The 18,091-nt window shown below is 42.8% G+C and overlaps 1 protein-coding gene across 1 annotated transcript; it reads left to right on the top strand.

Annotated features, from left to right (window-relative positions):
- The first annotated feature begins 1,737 nt into the window (after positions 1–1,737).
- On the top strand, positions 1,738–17,364 carry SUCLG1 (succinate-CoA ligase GDP/ADP-forming subunit alpha). Its single transcript, XM_085059511.1, has 9 exons — positions 1,738–1,893; positions 10,293–10,396; positions 11,265–11,381; positions 11,890–12,102; positions 12,191–12,248; positions 14,580–14,663; positions 15,286–15,437; positions 15,958–16,146; positions 17,112–17,364. The coding sequence occupies exons 1-9, from the start codon at positions 1,842–1,844 to the stop codon at positions 17,136–17,138; spliced, it is 996 nt and encodes a 331-aa protein (XP_084915637.1). The 5' UTR covers positions 1,738–1,841; the 3' UTR covers positions 17,139–17,364.
- Positions 17,365–18,091: the final 727 nt, after the last annotated feature.

The raw sequence follows: 18,091 nt of genomic DNA, 5'->3' as shown, positions 1-18,091 counted from the left end.
CCTGAGTGTTGCTAATTGCTGCTTTGTTTCTCCCTGGGCTGAATGGTTTCTTTCTAGGCAGTTGATTCAATCAGCAAAATTAATGTTGGTGGGACAGAGTGTTCTCTGACAGGAATGAAACCATTGTGTTACAATAATTTAAAATAAATTTATTTTTCCTCAATCCCATGTATGTCTGACCAATTATATATTGTACAGCTGGAGTCCATGCCTGGAACTTCAACAGTTATAGTGATGATGACCTGCATTGACATTAATTACAGAGTCAAAAGACTCTATATGCACTCAGTTTTTGAATGCAAAAGATTGATGAAATGTTTCTTCTACTGAGATTTAAAAACAAACCAACAACACCAATCCTCATCTTACATGATCCTATTAAAAACACTAAACAAGCAAAATGTTCCTGTATGCAGAATGACAGTGCCTTGGCATCTAACTCAAATTCTATAATCCCCACAAGAGCCTTAGTGAAAGCCACAAGGACAAATTGATTTGGAAATGGATCCAGGCATAAATCTTTTCATTGTGAGGGTGTTCCTTATAAAATCAATGTGTGTGTTCTCCTAAGGGGATCATATACACCTCGCAAGAAGCTGAACATTTAGATTCTTCATTTATTAAGGCCTCTTTCTGGCCTCAGTTTTAGGGACACAATTAATTAATCAATCAGGAAGTACTGGTTATATTTACAGAACCTGTTTCTCCTGAGGCCACTGATGGCACAGGTTGAACCAGGTAACCCACTGTGGTCCCTCCCAGCCTGACCCATCCCATTCTGTGAGGTGGTGGAGTCAATCACAGAATATCCTGGGTTGGAAGAGACCCACAAGGATCATCCAGTCCAACTCCTGGCCCTGCACAGCACCATCCCCAAGAGTCACACCATGTGCCCAAGAGCATTGTGCAAACACTCCTTGAGCTCTGTCAGGCTGGTGCTGTGACCACTGCCCTGGGGAGCTGTTCAGTGCCCAACAACTCTCTGGGTGAAGAACCTTTTCCTGATATCCAACCTAAACCTCTCCTGACACAACTTCAGGCCATTGCCCCAGTCCTGTCACTGTCAGCACAGAGCACAGATCAGTGTCTGCCCCTCCTCTTCCCCTCATGAAGAAGTTGTAACTGCAGTGAGGTCTCCCCTGGGTCTCCTCCAGGCTGAACAGACCAAATGCCCTCAGCTGCTCTCACACAGCTTCCCCTCAAGGCTCTTCACCATCTCTGCTGCTCTCCTTTGGACACTCTCTAATAATTCAATGTATTTCTTTTATTGTGGCATCAAACTGCCCCCAGCTCTCGAGGCGAGGCTGCCCCAGCCCAGAGCAGAGCAGGACAATCCCCTCCCTTGCCCGGCTGGCCATGCTGTCCCTGATGTCCCCAGGACAGGGATGTCCCTCCTGGCTCCAGGGCACTGCTGGCTCATGTTCAGCTCTCCATCACCAGCACCTCCAGGTCCCTTTCCCCAGCTCTGCTCTCCAGCCCCTCATTCCCAGTCTGTCTGTACACCCAGGGTTGCCCCATCCCAGGAGCAGAATTTGGCACTTCCCCTCGTTGAATTTCACATGTTGGTGATTGCCCAGTGCTCTCATCTGTGGAGGTCTCTCTGCAGAGCCTCCCTGCCTTCCAGAGAACCAACAGCCCCTTGCAGTCACGGTCCCTGGAGGTGTCCGAGGACACACTGCCCGTGCCCGTGGCGGTGCCGGTCACGGCTCGCACTCGGTGATCTCGCAGCCCTTCCCCTCACGGCTCCCGCGCCTACAACACCCAGAAGGCGCCGCGGAGCCGCTTCCGCCGCCGGGGCGGGCCGAGCTCGGGGCCGCCGCGCCGTCATTGCGGACGGGACGATGTCTCGCTGCAGCCCCGCCGCCGCCCGCCTGCTCGGCCGCTTCCTCCGCCGTGAGTACCGGGACGAGCCCTGCCGGCCCCGCCGCAGGGGCTGCGGGCAGCGCCGGGGCCGGGCGGGGCAGGGCGGGGCAGGGCAGGGCAAGGTCACGGCAGAGCGGAGCAGCGCAGAGCAGAGCGGGGCCGGGCGCGCTCGGCCGCGGGGCGGGACTGGACTCGGGCTGTTCCCGGGGCTCCCGGCGCTGCTCCGGGCCGAGCAGGGCGTTCGGGATCGCCCTGCTCGGGGCAGGGCACGCCTGGCTGCGAGGGAGCTGTTTGTGAATGCAATGGGAAGTTTTCCCCTGGAGGGTGGGCGGCCGCAGGTGCGGGACACGGAGAGGTTGTGTGCGCTGGAGCCCCGGAAAGACTCCAGAGGGCAAGGGCCGGAGGAAGCTCGTCGAGCTGGGGTCACTGCGAGGGCTGGAGGCCTCTGGAGGCCCCGAATCAGCCTGTGGTTTCAGCACAGCGTGGTGAAGTTCTTTTTATCGCCAAGAAAAAGAGTACAGGCCTCCATTTGTGGAGAACAAGAGCAGTCCGAGACTAATACTTCAGCTCTAAGTATTTAATATGTGTTCTTCTGAACATCACACTAAAAAATAAAGTGCTTTCCCCCCCTTTTTTTTTTTCTTTCCAGCGTGCTATTTTTTGTGCAGTTAGTGCTGCATCCTCTTGAAGGGGAGACTTGTAGTGATAGAACAAGGGTAATGGCTTCAAAGTGAAAGAGAGTAAGTTTAGATTGGATATTAGGAGGAAATTCTTTACTGTGAGAAAACTGGAACTGGTTTCCCAGAGAAGCTGTGGCTGCCTCATCCCTGGAAGTGTCCAAGCCCAGGTTGGATGGGGCTCTGAGTGACCTGGGATGGTGGAAGGTGTCCCTGCCCATGGCAGGGGGTTGGAAAAGGAAGGTCTTTAATGTCCTTTTCAACCCAAGCCACTCTGTGATTCTGTGAGATCAGTGTGGATATGCCCAGGCACATGAGCAGTTACTTGGAGTCTAAGTAGAGGAATTTCTGCATTAATTTGGTTCTTGCAGGTGAAAATGAATGAACAAACTTAAGCCTACCTCATTTCACTGTGCATGAAGTGTTTTTATCTTGGTGGGATGCTGATTTGCAGGTCTAGTAACATGATCTCTCAACTATGAGCTGGTCTGAGCAGTTCTGTGGCACGCCTGCTGTCCAGGTGGGTATCCATTCCTGCCTCTTGTTCTCCGTGAGCAGGACCTGAAAATGATTTATGCTATTAATTCCTGCCACTTCAGCTTTTTGAATTGGCTCCCCTGGGCCCAATGGGAATTGGTTCTGATGGAGGGAAACAGATGGGAATGTAGCACCTTCCAATTGAGCTTAATTTATACTCCCAGCAAAGCTACTCTTGAGTGCAGTTTTACATGTTAAAACTCCACATTGTTCCATTTACAAATAGCAGTAAGAGATTCAGGGAATAGTTCATAAAATGATTTTGAGGGGTATAAGGGAGGAAGAGATCTAAGTGGCTCAAGAAATGTCTTTTTGCAGCTGCTCATGAAGTCTTTTACAGAAACTCCTGCAAGATTAAATAGTTCTTCATTGGAAAATTTTGGTTTGATACTCTTTACCCTTTAAAGACTGTTGAAACCTTAAATTTGGACTTTGTACTTACATTCTCACTAACAATTAACATCTGCTTCTCTTAGTGATTTGAAATCACAAGTTTCCAGTGTGTTCTGTTGCAAACGAGATGCAAACTCTCTTTTTGTTGGTGCAGTGCTGAAGGAATCATGCAGGCTGTGTATCCCTAAGGTTGAAATCAGGAAGTTGTGGAAATGGAGTATGAAATATATCAATGAGTGGTAAGTGCTGCTCAAAGGTCAGCTCAGAGCACTGCTGGTGTATGGACAGAGTCAGGAGAGACCTGTGCTTGTCTATATCCCACCTTGAAGAGTTTTTGTTGGCATCTGAACTGATTGGATAGTCAGGATTAGAAATTCCATGTCCTGGATGTGTTAGAAGGCTTTGGAGAACTCTTGGATTAAAAGATTATAGTAATTATGTGAGTAACCTTGGCAAAGGATCGCTGCAGAAATAACAGTCCAAACGGAAGAATTCCTTAATTGTTTTTATGTTAACAATGTGGAGGGAGGAAAGCTCACAAACCTTTCCAGACACATTCTTAGGGGAGGATACGTGGGAAAAAGCAGCTTGTTGGTTTACAAGAAGTAGATTGTGCTGTGGAAACACTTTTTGATTCGTTGAAAGGACTGAAAATCTTTGTCATTTCCCACTAGTCCTAGATTTGTTTTAATGTGCTGGGTGTAGTGTAGGCATTGCATCTGCCCTTTGCAGCCTGATGCATTTAATTAATTCCTCAATTCCTATTTCATGGTCACAGATTGGGGTTTCCATAATTACCAGGAATTTGGCAAGGGAAGGGTGAGAGAAGAGAGCCTGGGGACTGATAAACAGGAATCCTCTGAATGTGTAATCCTCTTAAACAAAGGCCTAAGGTATTTTGAACAATCCCTCAATAGCATGAAGACTTCTTTGTCAGTAAGGATCACCTTCTGCTAATGTGACTGATAACTTCAGGGGTGAGTTCTGGAGATGAGTTTTGCTCCTCTGCACTGCCAGGAGCTCCCCAGAACTGTTCTGTTGTGTCCTCCTTGGGCCCTGCATTTGTTGGCAGAGGAAGGACAAAGGAGATGGTCATAAAAATGTAAATTAATGTAGAAAATATTTAAAGGAGTTCCCAGAAGCAAGCGGAAGGTCCATAACTGATGGAAGATAAAGGTTGGAATGTGTGTGTGGAAGAAAAGACACAGCATTTTAAGTAGGGCTCCTTGTATCTCAGTCCTTCCCTGAGTTTCCCCTGCAGTGGCCTCTATTTTCCCCACTTACATTGGAGCTCCTATGATTTCTAAGGCTTTCTTCTTTCCTTACTCAGGTAATAGAAAAGGAAAGGAATATCTTCTTTCATCTCCAAGTTCTGTGGCTATTTCAAGGAGCAATAGAGGAAGAATTTCACTTGCAACTTAGACTTCTGGTGATGTTGGTGTTAATTCAGGTCCTTTTGGAGAGGAATCTGCTGTTTCACCTTGCTGTTAGGGCTTGTTTTATGAGCACCCTCAGCTTCCAAATTTCATTTTTTTTTTGGTCTGGGGTAAGTGTGGATAAGAAGGAGGTACTTTGATTGGATTTGTCTCCATAGGAAATCTTACAAGAAGTCCTGAAAATAACAAGTTTTGAACTTTGTACAGTTTGAGTGAAGAAGACATTTAGCCCTTAGTGTCTCTGCTGTCACCTGGTTTGCACAACCCAAATAAGAAAGGGGCTGGACAAGATGACCTTTAAAAGTCCCTTCCAGCCCAAACCATTCTATGATTCTATGAAATGTAGCTTGAGTTGCATTGTTTTAAATGAGATTTGTGCCTGTGAGGTGTTGCTGCTCAAGGAGTGCCTGAAAGCTCAGTGAAAACAGTATTTAAATTCCCTGTCTGCTTTAAAATATCTTGTAAATGGGTCGGTTTTCTTTTTAACATGTAAATTCATTTGGACTTCATGAGAAATAATAGAGTATTTTTCCAGAAAAGTTTGTTAATTGAAGTGTACAAGTGAGCTTCAAGCTCTGCTTCACCCTATGGATTGTGAGTTTTTCGCCTAAGAGGTAAATGAGGTGGATTTTCCTGTTATTTGTACTGCAGTGAGTTCTGCTCTTGGCTGGGGCCTTGTTCCCTGGAAATGCTAGAGTAACTACCAGCAGTGTGTGGTATTGGAGTAATTCTGTCCTGTAGTTTCTAATAAGGTTTCTTGACTGTAAAACAGCAGGTGTTTCACATACAGGCTTATACCCCACTACTAAATTTAGGTCTTGCTTTTCAAATCTCCCCTGAGGCAGCAGGGGTTGGGTGCTTGAGGACTTTTCATAACTGCTTGGTTGTCCTGTACAATGCACCAAAGTAGGCTCTTGCTACAGTGCATCTCACTTTTTAGCTATGCAGCAGTTAAAGTACTGGAAAGCCAAAGCAAATGAATCTTACTATTTGTATAACTTTATTTTTAAACCACAAACTGGACAGGGGTGGGGCAGAAATGAATGGTGTGCCTGAGAGATTGTCCAGTCTCTTACTTTATTTTTATTACACTTTCCTAAAGGTCTATTATAGGCCTTTTTTGGACATGATAATGTTATCTTAGAGCTCTGACCTGGCAAAATATGACATTTCACCTGTGCTTTTGGGAAGAGTTGGGTTTGATAAGTCTTGTCTTTATACTCTAGGACTTCATCTGGAGCCTTCACCTTTGTAACTTGGCCTGTAATTTAGACGTGAGCATTAAAATAGCATCACCAATGGGTTTGGCTTTTGCTGGTTCACTGCTGAGGAACAGACTTGGTGGGTTTTTTTTCCCAGTATTCATGAAGCATTTACACCTAAGCACCCAGATTTGTTCTAGTAAGATCAATTGTCTGAACGGGTTTGGAGGTTGTGAAGCAAGTCCTGGGTGGAAGTTGAGACTTGGCTTCTATTTCTGACTCATACCTGCTGTGAACTTAGGCATACCATTTCCACTTTCCACCTGTTTCCTTCCCATCTTGTATCTGTCCTGACTAAATTGCCAGCTGCTTGCACCTAGGACTTGCTGTTTGTGCCACGTGGAGCAGAACCCCATCCTGACCCATGCCCCTGTTGCTCCCACTCTGCTGATAACTGTGGCAAACTGCTGCAGGCAGGGCCAGGAACAGAAGTACAGAATTGTTTGAAGCCACTTAAAAAACCCCAAAACTCAGACTCATCCGGCCCAGAGACTGCAAGGTGATTTTTAGTTCTTTTTTCATGAATTGCTTAAAAAATATATTGCTCTCCAGACATTTGCCCATGATAAGCTGCCTCTCTCTGGAGACAGCAAATGGCTCAAATCTGTAGCCAGGCTTTTTTGAACCAGCTGTATTTTTTCTGAAGCAGGGCCATACAATAGCATGAGAGGCACGTATGGTTTTCAAGAGTAAATCCACACAAAGCTTAAATTCTAAGCTGCCTTTTAGATATCAGTGCCTATTTTTTTTATACTTTAGAAAATGCTCAAAAGCTTTTTATCCTTGAAAAATATATTTATACGGTCTCCTGAAAATGGAGAACTGACAAACTTAAGCTTTCAAAAACTTTTTTGTGCAATGTTATAAATATCTGAAAATAGATCTGTAGTGAACAGTTGAAATGGGTGCATAGAATTGCTGTAAGGTGTAGAGAAATGTGACTATTTGTCAGTTTGTCAACAACTAAGAGACTGTGGAGTCTCCCTCGCCAGAGATACTCAGAAACCATCTGGACACAGTCGTGTGCATTGTGCTGTAGGATGGCCCTGTTTGAGCAGGGAGGTTGGACCAGATGACCTACTGTGATTCCTTCCAGCCTGACCCATTCTGGGATTCTGTTTTTTTTTTTTTTTTTTTTTAAGTACTGAAATGGCTCAGTGACAGATATGTGGCTAGCAAGCATCCCTCTCTTACTTTGCAGGTTGCTTTGTCAGTGGTGTAGCACAGACTCTGTAGGACTTTGATTTGAATCAGTCTAGTGTTCCTGTTTGTTCTTTCCCCTTGCAGGCCCCTTTTTCAAACAGTCCTTCCCTGGAGTGTTCTCTGCAGGGCAGTGCTGGTGACAATTACTGTAACATCTCCTTCCCAAGGGGATCATCCTCTGCTGTTCTCAGGGTTGGGTTTCACCCAGGCACATCTCCTCACCGTGAGGGATTGCCTGAGTGGCTGGGCTCAGGTAGATCTATTCCCTGCTCTCATGACCTGCATTCCAGCTGTTCCTGTTTTTATTTTGCCTCTCCTTTGCTGGAGGCAGACTGCTCTTCACCAGATGTGCCTTTGACTTAGTGCAGATGCAGGGCCTTGCAGCCCTGCCTAGGAAGACCAAGTCCTCAGCCAAGGACAAAGATCTGTGCTGTCTTCTGTAGCTTTGGCTTCTCTCTCCCCTCCCACAGCCAGCCTGTTCATTAAATGTCAGCCTTAGACATATTTTAATGGAATCATGGAAATCACAACATGGTTTGGGTTGGAAGGGACCTTAAAGATCATCTCTTTCTGCCCCCTGCCATGGGCAGGGACACCTTCCACTAGACCAGGCTGCTCAGAGCTCCATCCAACCTGGCCTGGAACACTTCCAGGGATCCAGGGGCATCCACAGCAATGTGTGCCAGGGCCTCACTACCCTTACAGCAAAGATTTTTTCCCTAATATCCAATTTAAATGTGCTTTCTTTCAGTTTGAAGCCATTCCCCCTTGTTCTGTCTCTACATGTCCTTGTCAAATAGTTTTGCCCCATCTTTCCTGTAAGTTCCCTTCAGGTACTGAAGGGAATAAGGTCACCCTGAAGCCTCTCTTTTCTAGGCTGAACAATTCCAATTCTCTCAGCCTTTCCTCATGGCAGAGGTGCTCCATCCCTCTGATCATCTTGGTGCCTCCTCTGGATCAACTCCAACAGATCCAGGTCCTTCTTGTGTGGAACCCCACCCTGGAGGCAGCTCTGCAGCTGGGGTCTCACCTGAGTGGGGCAGAGGGGCAAAATCCCCTCCCTCAACCTGCCTACTCTGCTTTAGAAGCAGCCCAGGATACGAGTGGCTTTTGTGTGGCTTTTCCTGAGGATTTCACATGGATTTTGTCCCTTTGTGCTTTGTATTTCCTGGCATAATGACTTCTGCAACATTATTTGTTGTGATTTAGGTTAAAACCCTGCAGGTCTCTAAGCTGAAGTGCACTTTTGCTACTTTCCTTACAAGTTTCCTGCATCCTAGTCTGTACCTTTCTCTCTGGAGTTTTACTTCGTGTCTGTCTGTGTGAAGTTGAGGATTTGCTACAGCTCCTTAGAGAACAGCTAAAGGTGGCTGGAGTTAAATCCTGAGTTTGCCAGAACTTTCTAACAACAGAGTAAGGACTTTAGATTTAGCAATAGCACTGATGTCTGTAGGCTGTTTCTGGCATGGTTTGGCTTTTCTTCTCACTCTTTTGAATACAACTGAAGCATAAAAGCAGTGTAACATTAAGTTTTAGCTGGCAAAAGAGAACTGTATAGTTGTGTGATGGAATTCTGTATATACAGGGATCTTAGAAAATTTTTTGTACTCTCTTACTAAACCTAAGAAATTGTGTTATTATAAGAATTTAATAATGCATCTTAACAAATTCTGTGCATTATCAGTTTATAAGAATACTTTTTTCCTTCTTTCTTTTTAAAAGCACTTCCTTCCTTCCTAAAAAGAAAAAGAAAGAATTCTTCTTCCCTTGTTCAGACATGCCTGAGTATGTACAATCTGGGGACCATGATTCAGGATATTTTATTTTGATTTCAGTTTCACTATTTACTTCCTTAAGTCTTTGTTTCTAAAGTTTTGAAAGAGCTAAAGGGGTAGATAGTAACATATTGGCATATATATTTGGGATCCAATTAGGGTTGTGCCCTCCCAGGTTCACTCTATGTATAAATTAAGGTTTTTATGTTAAACACTTGCAGGGAGTAAATTGGTTCTGATCTCCTCAAAACTCTAGTGTTTGAAAAAGCATATGGCAGTAAATGTAGGTGTGCATTGTATTTATACCAGAAGACCTCCCCCTCCTCCTCATCTCAGGCTTTCTTCTGTGGTGACATTCTATGCATTTGATGTCACCATTCCTTTCCCTTCAGCACAGATGCAGTCATTCCCCTTGGCTGTTTGTTGCCAGCACACATTGTGCTCTTTTTCTACAATTGAAGTTGTTTTCTTCTTTCAGCACTAGAGTTGTGAGAACTAAATTGAAAATCACTCTAGTGGAGTATCTGGAGAGCTGGGTTTCCTCACGAGCCCAAATGTGTGTCCAGCAGTGACGCCATAGCTAGGAATCTGTTGGAAAAAGATCTCCTGCTGTCTGTCTTACTTGGCATTAAGGTTTTCCTGGGCTGAGGGACCCTGGAGCTCCTCAAGATCTCTTATGTTCTAGTCTGGACTGTTCACAGGAGGTATAACATAGTACCAGTGTTGTAACAGCCTCTGGGTATCAGGATTTTAGTTCTCCTTTGTCACTTTGCAGAATTTCTGAGAAGATAAAAATGTGTTCTTTTCAAATGAAAGTAATGCTTAAGAAGGTGTTTCTGTCTTTGTTGTGAAGAATCCTAATATTGAGTACTTTATGTGAGAAATACTTCCCCTAATTTCTAGCAAACTGAGAAATCACCATGATAGGGTGAGCTACAGGTGTTTAATATCTTAGAATGACATTTAGCACTGAATGAGGCTTCAGAGCTGCTTTTGAAAACATGAGCTGCTCATGATTCTTTTCATAGAAGCATTAACTGATATGCACTTACTTGGCAGGACATTTTTTTACTCAAGAGTCTACCAAAGGAGTGGATTAATGCTTTGTGCTCTCTTTTAATAGTTTGTACTCTCTTTTCTCTGCAGTTCAACAGAATGGAGTCCGACACTGCTCCTACACAGCATCCAGGAAAAACCTGTATGTTAACAAAAACACAAAGGTTATCTGTCAGGGTTTTACAGGCAAACAGGTATGTTTATAAATTATTTCTTCTATCACCCTTTCAGTCAGAAAGTTAATTGCTAAAAAAACATAATAACATATAATACGGATTATATACTGCCTTTGTCTGTGTTAATAGGAAGCTGGACTTGCTTCAGCATCAGAAAGGTCCCTTCAGCACTGTAGTTTAGTTTCTTTGGCCCAAATATTTGTGCACAAGCTTGAAAGTTGGTTTTGAGTCATCTCTAGTGTAATAACTTTCCATTTTTGTTTTTCATTTTGATCTTAAGAACTTTTATTGTATACAGCTGAAAGGGTTTCTTTGTAAAAGGATACTTGCAAAAAAACTGCCAAAACCTGACCATTTTAGAAGTTAATGCCTCTTTCACAGATGCATTTCAATATCAGCGCCTATGAATTAAATTTCTGTTTTTATTTCAGGATATTTAATAATTTTCTCAGATTCACTCTTTACACATTTGCAGGGGAGAAGGCTGCTTTTGTGAAACTATGAGCTAGTCATGGATGAGCATGCTAATTTCTTCTATTTCACTGTATGTTTGTCATCTGCCAGATTTGATGTGGAAAAGAAAATGTGGCTGCTGTGTCTGCAGGTGTCTTAGCAGCACACAACAAAATATCCTTTAGCATGCAACCACAGTGCTCCAATTAAAAAAAAAAAAAAGCAGAGCATGTTAGCATATCCAAATGCATTTAAAACATGTGGATGTACTCTTCAAAGTATCTGATATATATACGTGTAACGAAAACTTCCTTTCTTATTGTAAATTTAAGTGCCATAAATTGTCTTCAGAATTATAGATAACATCAAACTTTTTAGTTAATTTTATTTGCTATGACATGCCTTCTAACTTTACTTATTTTCTCTCTCATAGGGCACCTTTCACAGCCAGCAGGCATTGGACTATGGCACCAATCTAGTAGGAGGAATTTCTCCAGGGAAAGGGGGAAAAACTCATCTAGGTCTGCCTGTGTTTAATTCTGTGAAGGAGGTAATTTGCAGCAGTGACTGGAGGGCACAGAGTTTAAAGCTGCTGAAGGGCTCCTTATTTCATTGCTCACCCTGGAGAGACAAATATTTAAGCCGTGGATGTCACTGGGCAAAGAGTGAAATAGAAGTCTTGTAAAAGAGGGAGCATTCAGGGTGGTCAGGCACAAGTTTGGCTTCCACTGTGCAGTTCACAGAGTCTGGGTACACTTGCTTTATGAATGCAGCTAGTTTCTGATTGATTCTGGTGTGCATGATGAATTTTTAGCAAACTGCTATGGAAGAGTATTTATGATGGTGATCATGGGGCAGATCCCTTCCAGGCAGTGGTCAGTTCTCAGTTCCCTGGTTCTGTCCCATCTTCAGGGAATTTAACACTTGCTTAGATTATAGTAAATTAATACATATCCTTAATTCATGACGGAGAATGGATGTATTTTAAACAGTTTGTTGTCAAACGTTCTCTTCAGCCCCACTGAGCACACGGTGTGTTTTTGTTGTGTCCCTTGCAGGCCAAAGAACAAACGGGTGCTTCAGCCACTGTTATCTACGTCCCTCCCCCGTTTGCTGCTGCTGCCATCAACGAGGCCATCGATGCAGAAATGCCCCTGGTGGTGTGCATCACTGAAGGTATCCCCCAGCAGGACATGGTGCGGGTCAAACACAAGCTGCTGCGGCAGAATAAAACCCGGCTGGTGGGCCCCAACTGCCCCGGAGTCATCAATGTAAGTGACCTCTGGCTTTGCTCCGAGGCTGAGCTCTTCCTAGTGGTGGTTTGAATGTTCCATCTGACTTCTCCCACTCTTTCCTTAGCCTGGAGAATGTAAAATTGGTATCATGCCTGGTCACATTCACAAGAAAGGAAGAATTGGTGAGTTTTTGAATATTTATGCGTCATGTAAAACACAAGTTTGGTGCTCTAGTGTTCTTCCTCCTGAGGCAAGGCACATTCTGCCCTGAAGAGAGTTGATAACACTATGGGACAGCTTGTCTGTCCTCAGTTTTTACGTAAATGTGGGCATTATCAATCCTGAAGGCCAAAATCAGGAAGTCTGCTGTAGTGGGCCAAGGGTACTGATGGTGGAGGCAAAGCAACTGGGAATTTCCTTAGGTAATGTGATTGACTTGGTATGCTCAAAGGAGAGCCTTGAGGAAACTTCCATTTTTCTTGGGATTTGAGAACACTAAGTTCTCCAACACTATTCCTTCCAACAACTTGGCTGCTTAGGACTGGGACTCTACTCTTGTAGTGATCTCAGAATTACAGCAAAGGGAAGAGACTACAGACAAGTTTATAACGTGATAATATAGACAACTATGGAACCATCACAAGTGGAAGTGACAAATACACCCGATTTTCAGTCAGTGTGGTTAAGGGCAGAAAGGCAGTGATTTGTTCATAATCAGTGTTAGTCACACCCCTTGTGTGTATTGAGTTACACACCCTGTTACATGCAAGTCTCTTCTCCTGACTTCTGTCAGCTTCTTGTTGTAAACTGTAGAAATAAGAACTTGTTTGTTTGTTTTATTTTTCCAAATAATGCAGTTCAGGAACTGTAGAGAAAATTCTTCCAAAATGTACATTTGTACTTAAGCAGAGCTTCAGAAATATTGTTGCAGACAGCATGCACTACTGTTGCCTGTCAGCAAGGTAATCAGCTTCACTTGAGCACAGTAATACCCTTTACAACATTACCAGTTTTTTTGATGGAAAGTGTGTTTATTGTGGAAAAGCCTTTTCAGTGCTTTGAACTAGAGACTCCATGCAGTTTTTCTGGCATGAGGAACTATCTCTGCTACTTAACCACTTCTGACTTGAGAATAGACTGCACCTAGGGAATGCTGGAAGATGTGTTAACACTCATGTTCCACCTCCAGCTTTCAAAAGTACCTATAAACCTGGAATTGAAAAATCAAATGGCTGCAGTTATGCCCTTTATAAAAACCACTGAGACATTGCTCTGTGACTGTAAAAGGTAACATCAACCAATGTTGCCCTGAGCTCCCTTCTGAATCAAACTTCTGTTCAGATTTTCTAAATGCATACAAAAATGTGTTGCAGTCACAAGTTACTAGAATCTGAATGCAAGGCACATCAGGTGCAAACGAGTATTTAAAATCTTGAATCCAGTAGCTCTGCCATTGCTGGAAATGTTTTCAGTGGTGATCCAAGGATCAAGGAATAAAAATGTAGCTTTGCTACCCTCCCAGTTTCATCTAACACTGTGACCTTTGGTGATGTGCTCCCCAGCTTTCTATTGCTGTGAGGCATCCAAGAATCATCTGAATATACTGTGATGCAAGGTATAAAAATAGCCACAGTCTTTGGACTTTCATCTGTAGCTTCTCTGAGGCAATCTGATCTTAATGGTAAACAGAGAGGCCTTTTCAAACATAGCAAGGAGAAAATGCTGTGCTAGAACACATCTGAGCTGGCCCACAGTATAAATAGCTGATAGAACTAAGGTTAGTCTAATGGTGTATTTTCTCCTCTGTTCATGCAATATATGTACTATATTCCTTGTTAAATAGCTTCAATTAGATGGAAGATGGTGTCTGTTTTCCCTAAAAACCTTTCCTTTGGAGTGTTAACAGAAGTCTTGACTTGAAAAAATGAACTAAAAATGGCAAAAGCCATGCAAATATTTTGCCCCTGCTCTGAGCTCTGGGCTACCATCCATCCTGAATTCAAAACTGAGGTTGTGGTTTCTTGTAATATTGTAATGTAAATACCAGATGTGTTCTGTGGAGCAGCAACAAATATCTTAATAGTGATAACTTGCATTTGTGCAGCATTTTTCTGTTCTGGAGGATCTCTCATGTGCCTGGCCATACTGGGATGTGATTAATACAGAATTCTTTTGTTCACCGTTGAGCTGCAACTGTTTAAAGTTCAGTGCATCAGCTACTTACATACAAGATAAGAAGTATGTTCTTCCATTTGCTTTTTAGTTTTCTTTCCTGGTCAGGCTTTAGCGTGACAAAAATAATATTGACACCCTGGGCAGATTTAGTCCATTGAGAGTTAAATATCAAAAGGTGACAACCAAGAAATAGTACAGATAGAATCTTACAGAGTGTTTTGGCAAGGACAGCTGGAATCTTGTGTTGTTTATTGAGATGATTTTCATTAATACAAGAACAGCTGCCTCTAGTCATGTGCTGTGTTAGTGTTAAGTTTATCTTCCTTTCTTTCCTCAAGGTATTGTGTCAAGATCTGGAACTCTGACATACGAAGCTGTTCATCAGACAACACAAGTTGGGTTGGGGCAGTCCTTCTGCATTGGTAGGTTCCCTCAGAATCAGTCTGTTGTACCTGGACCAATCTGCTTTTTCTTTACGAGCATAAATCCAAAATAATTCCTTTTTGCAAGTGTAGAATTTGCTGAATGGCAGTTCTGTAGAGAAATGGGATCCCTATGTGCTGTGAAGAGTATAACCCTTCTCTTATCATTTCCACATCAGGTTAATAAAAGCCTTAAAACCAGCTTTGAACAGAGAACTGCCAGCAAATATGATGGCAGTTTGGAAGCAGACTGTCCCAAGTTTAGTTTCTTAAAGGATAGGGCATTCTGAAGCATTTAGTTGGGTGTGTTAAGCAAATTCAGTTTCCTGACAGCAGAATTCTAGAGCTGAGGCACTGATCCTGCTGTGTTCATAATATTTTGATTATGGTTTGAAAGATGGACATTCAGATATCAGAGCTTTCTGTAAGTTGTGGATAAGTTGTAAGTTGTATTTGGAACAGGAATTTGATACACACTGACTTGGGAAGAGCCTTCAGAGCTGCCTGTCTTAGGAGCTTTTGGGAATACTCCTCATGCTGAAATTTACTTTGAAACTTCTGTCATAAATGCAATATTGTTACCTTGACTTGGACTTTTTTTGTGGTTTTAATTTTTTTTCAGGGATTGGAGGCGATCCCTTCAATGGAACTAATTTTATTGACTGCCTCGATGTCTTCCTGAAGGATCCTCATACTGAGGGGATCATACTGATCGGGGAGATTGGAGGAAATGCTGAAGAAGATGCAGCAGCCTTTTTAAAAGAAAATAATGCTGTAAGTCTCAAACACCTTGCTGCCAGACACCTTCATAGCTAGCCAGCTTCTTTTGCCACATCAAGGAAAACTCAGCACAGTCTCTCATATCTTTTTACAAAAAACCCAAACAGTTACTGTCTTTTAAAGAAAAAGAGTTGAAATTAAGAGTGTTGTCCCGATTAAATCTGATGGTTGGACTTGATGATCTTAGAGATCTTTCCAGCCATATTCTGTGGTTCTGTGAACTGGAGTGCAGTGCTAACTTCAAATTTTTATTCCTGTAACAATATTTGTGGTGATTTTTTTTGTAGCATTCATGGGTGTGTAGAGAGATTTAAAATTTCTATTTGCTTCTGGTTTATGATTATCAAGAGAGAAAGTATTCCACACTCCTTTGTGCTGCCTGAGCTGCTTTAATAACTTTGCCTGGCAAGTCGATATTTAAATAAAAAATAACAAATAAATAAATAAATACAAAATGAACCTGAAATTGCTTTTCCTCTCCCCCTCCTCCACCTAACACATTTATCTCTTCCAGGGCCCCAATGCCAAGCCAGTGGTGTCCTTCATAGCCGGCCTGACGGCTCCTCCCGGCCGGCGGATGGGCCACGCTGGGGCCATCATTGCTGGGGGAAAGGGGGGAGCCAAGGAGAAGATTGCAGCCCTCCAGAGTGCAGGGGTTGTGGTCAGCATGTCCCCTGCCCAGCTGGGCAGCACCATCTACAAGGTTGGTTCCTCAGGCATTGGCTCATCCAGAGCAAGAAGCCACTTCTGAGGGAATCCGAGTTGGGAGTATCTCTTACCCAGATACTCTGAACTTGCTTAAACATAAGAACTCTATTGACTGGACAAGACTCTATTTGCAAATTATGAAATTACTGCGTAAAAGATATGTGCACACAGTTTTATTTAATATTGTTTTATAGGAAAGTAAATGCAGCAGAATAGAGGAGAGATTACATTCCGCTTTCAAGCGTAGCAACTTGTTGAAATTTTTTTCTGGATGCTAAGAGTCTGAATTAATTTAAAATATGAGGACATTATTTCTAAGTAGGGTATTTGAGGAAGGAGAGCCTTGGCATATAATTCAGAGTTATGGTTGAATGTGTACAGCTGAAAAACTGAGGTGTGGAATGGGATTATTTGCATTTTACTTAATTCATATCCAAAAAAGGGATTGCTTCACAGCTAGAGGAGATGCATAATACAGTTCTGCTAAGTATTTTTTGTTTCCTGTGGTGACTGTGTAGTACAGCATCTCCACAGGTTGCTGTGGGATTCTTCTCTTCTTCTGTTGTTCTTTTTCTTTATTAAAATGAAAATCTTTATTTCATTGCTTCCCTGGCTTGAGTCCTTTACTGGAAGGATTCTGCTGCAATTGTGATGCAGAATTGGTGTTTTTCAAGCCTGTTATGCTGTGCCTGGGAGCAAATGGTTCCTTGACAGCATTGCAGTCTGGCACTGACTGCAGTCTGGCTTTCCAGAGCTGGTTTGTTAATGTGAGGTGGGAGAATGCTTATTTTCCTTCCCCCTAACTTCCACACTTCATGCATTATATATATTCATTTTTAATACCAGTATTTAATTCTTAACATCAGATTTGCTAAGATACATACAAAGTAATTTGAAACAGAAGAGTAACAGAAGCATTTTCTGTTTTCCCTGCTGGTGACATCTGTGTGCTCTTTGCAGGAGTTTGAGAAAAGGAAATTGCTGTAAGAGAAGACACTTTGGAATACTTTCTCCAAAACGCCAGTGCAGCACCGACCTCTGCTTACCTTTTGTCTGCTAATCTTCAGTTGCCCCAATGACTTGACATTGGTCAATGAATTCGACGTGGAAGCCATAAACCTCCTGGCTAAACCTGTTTTGATGTCTCCTGGTTTCAGACATTGTCACCCCGTTGTAAATCACAGCAAATTAATAAATCTACTACTAAATCTGATCCATCTTTTGAATTCCTGAAGCAGAGCAGTTTCTTCGGTCATCACAAACAAAATCTTTTGTAACTTAAGCACTGCCCCTATTTAGGGTAAAGTTGCTTGTAGAGCTGCTTTTAAGGATCAAGGCACTGACTTTATGCACATACCACACTTGTCTTTATTTTTAAGAAATCCAGTCCTACTCGTTTGTTGCTGGCAACCTTTGAACAATAGGCCAAAGTTTCCGTCCATTAAACCAAAGCTGCTGGATCTGAAGGGATTGCTGTTGATCCACGTAGCTGGATATGCCTGAGGTCCAGACTTCCTCTTCAAGGCTGATTAGCCATGCACAGTGCAGTCCTCTACTGGCAAGGAATTCTGATGTGTATAGAGATGGAGTTGTTATTGATAAAAATTAATATAATTTCACATACAAAGTATATATTCAAAATTGTCTGTAACTATGAAGATGTTTTGGTCTTTAGCTTACATTACCCTAATTTCCACTTTATCTTAACTAGCATTGCACTGCTCATGTTCTGAAATCCAAGTAACAACGGAACATAGTGGAGGAGAATTATTATTCTCTAGAAAAGAACATAATAAAGTAACTTTCTTGTTAACCACTCCCAGCACTGTAATGGAAACCCCCTTTTTTTTTACTGTGGATATAGCCCAAGTATTGTGCCTATGAATGTTGCAAGTTTATCAGGATGGACTAAACCCCAGATTGCTTTATATAGAGGACTG

Source organism: Lichenostomus cassidix, chromosome 4 (genome assembly GCF_008360975.1).
Source record: "Lichenostomus cassidix isolate B80296 chromosome 4, HeHo_3.0, whole genome shotgun sequence".
Taxonomy (NCBI): Eukaryota; Metazoa; Chordata; class Aves; order Passeriformes; family Meliphagidae; genus Lichenostomus; species Lichenostomus cassidix.
The sequence above is the reverse complement of the archived record's forward strand: the minus strand, read 5'-3'. Positions and strand labels throughout refer to the sequence as shown.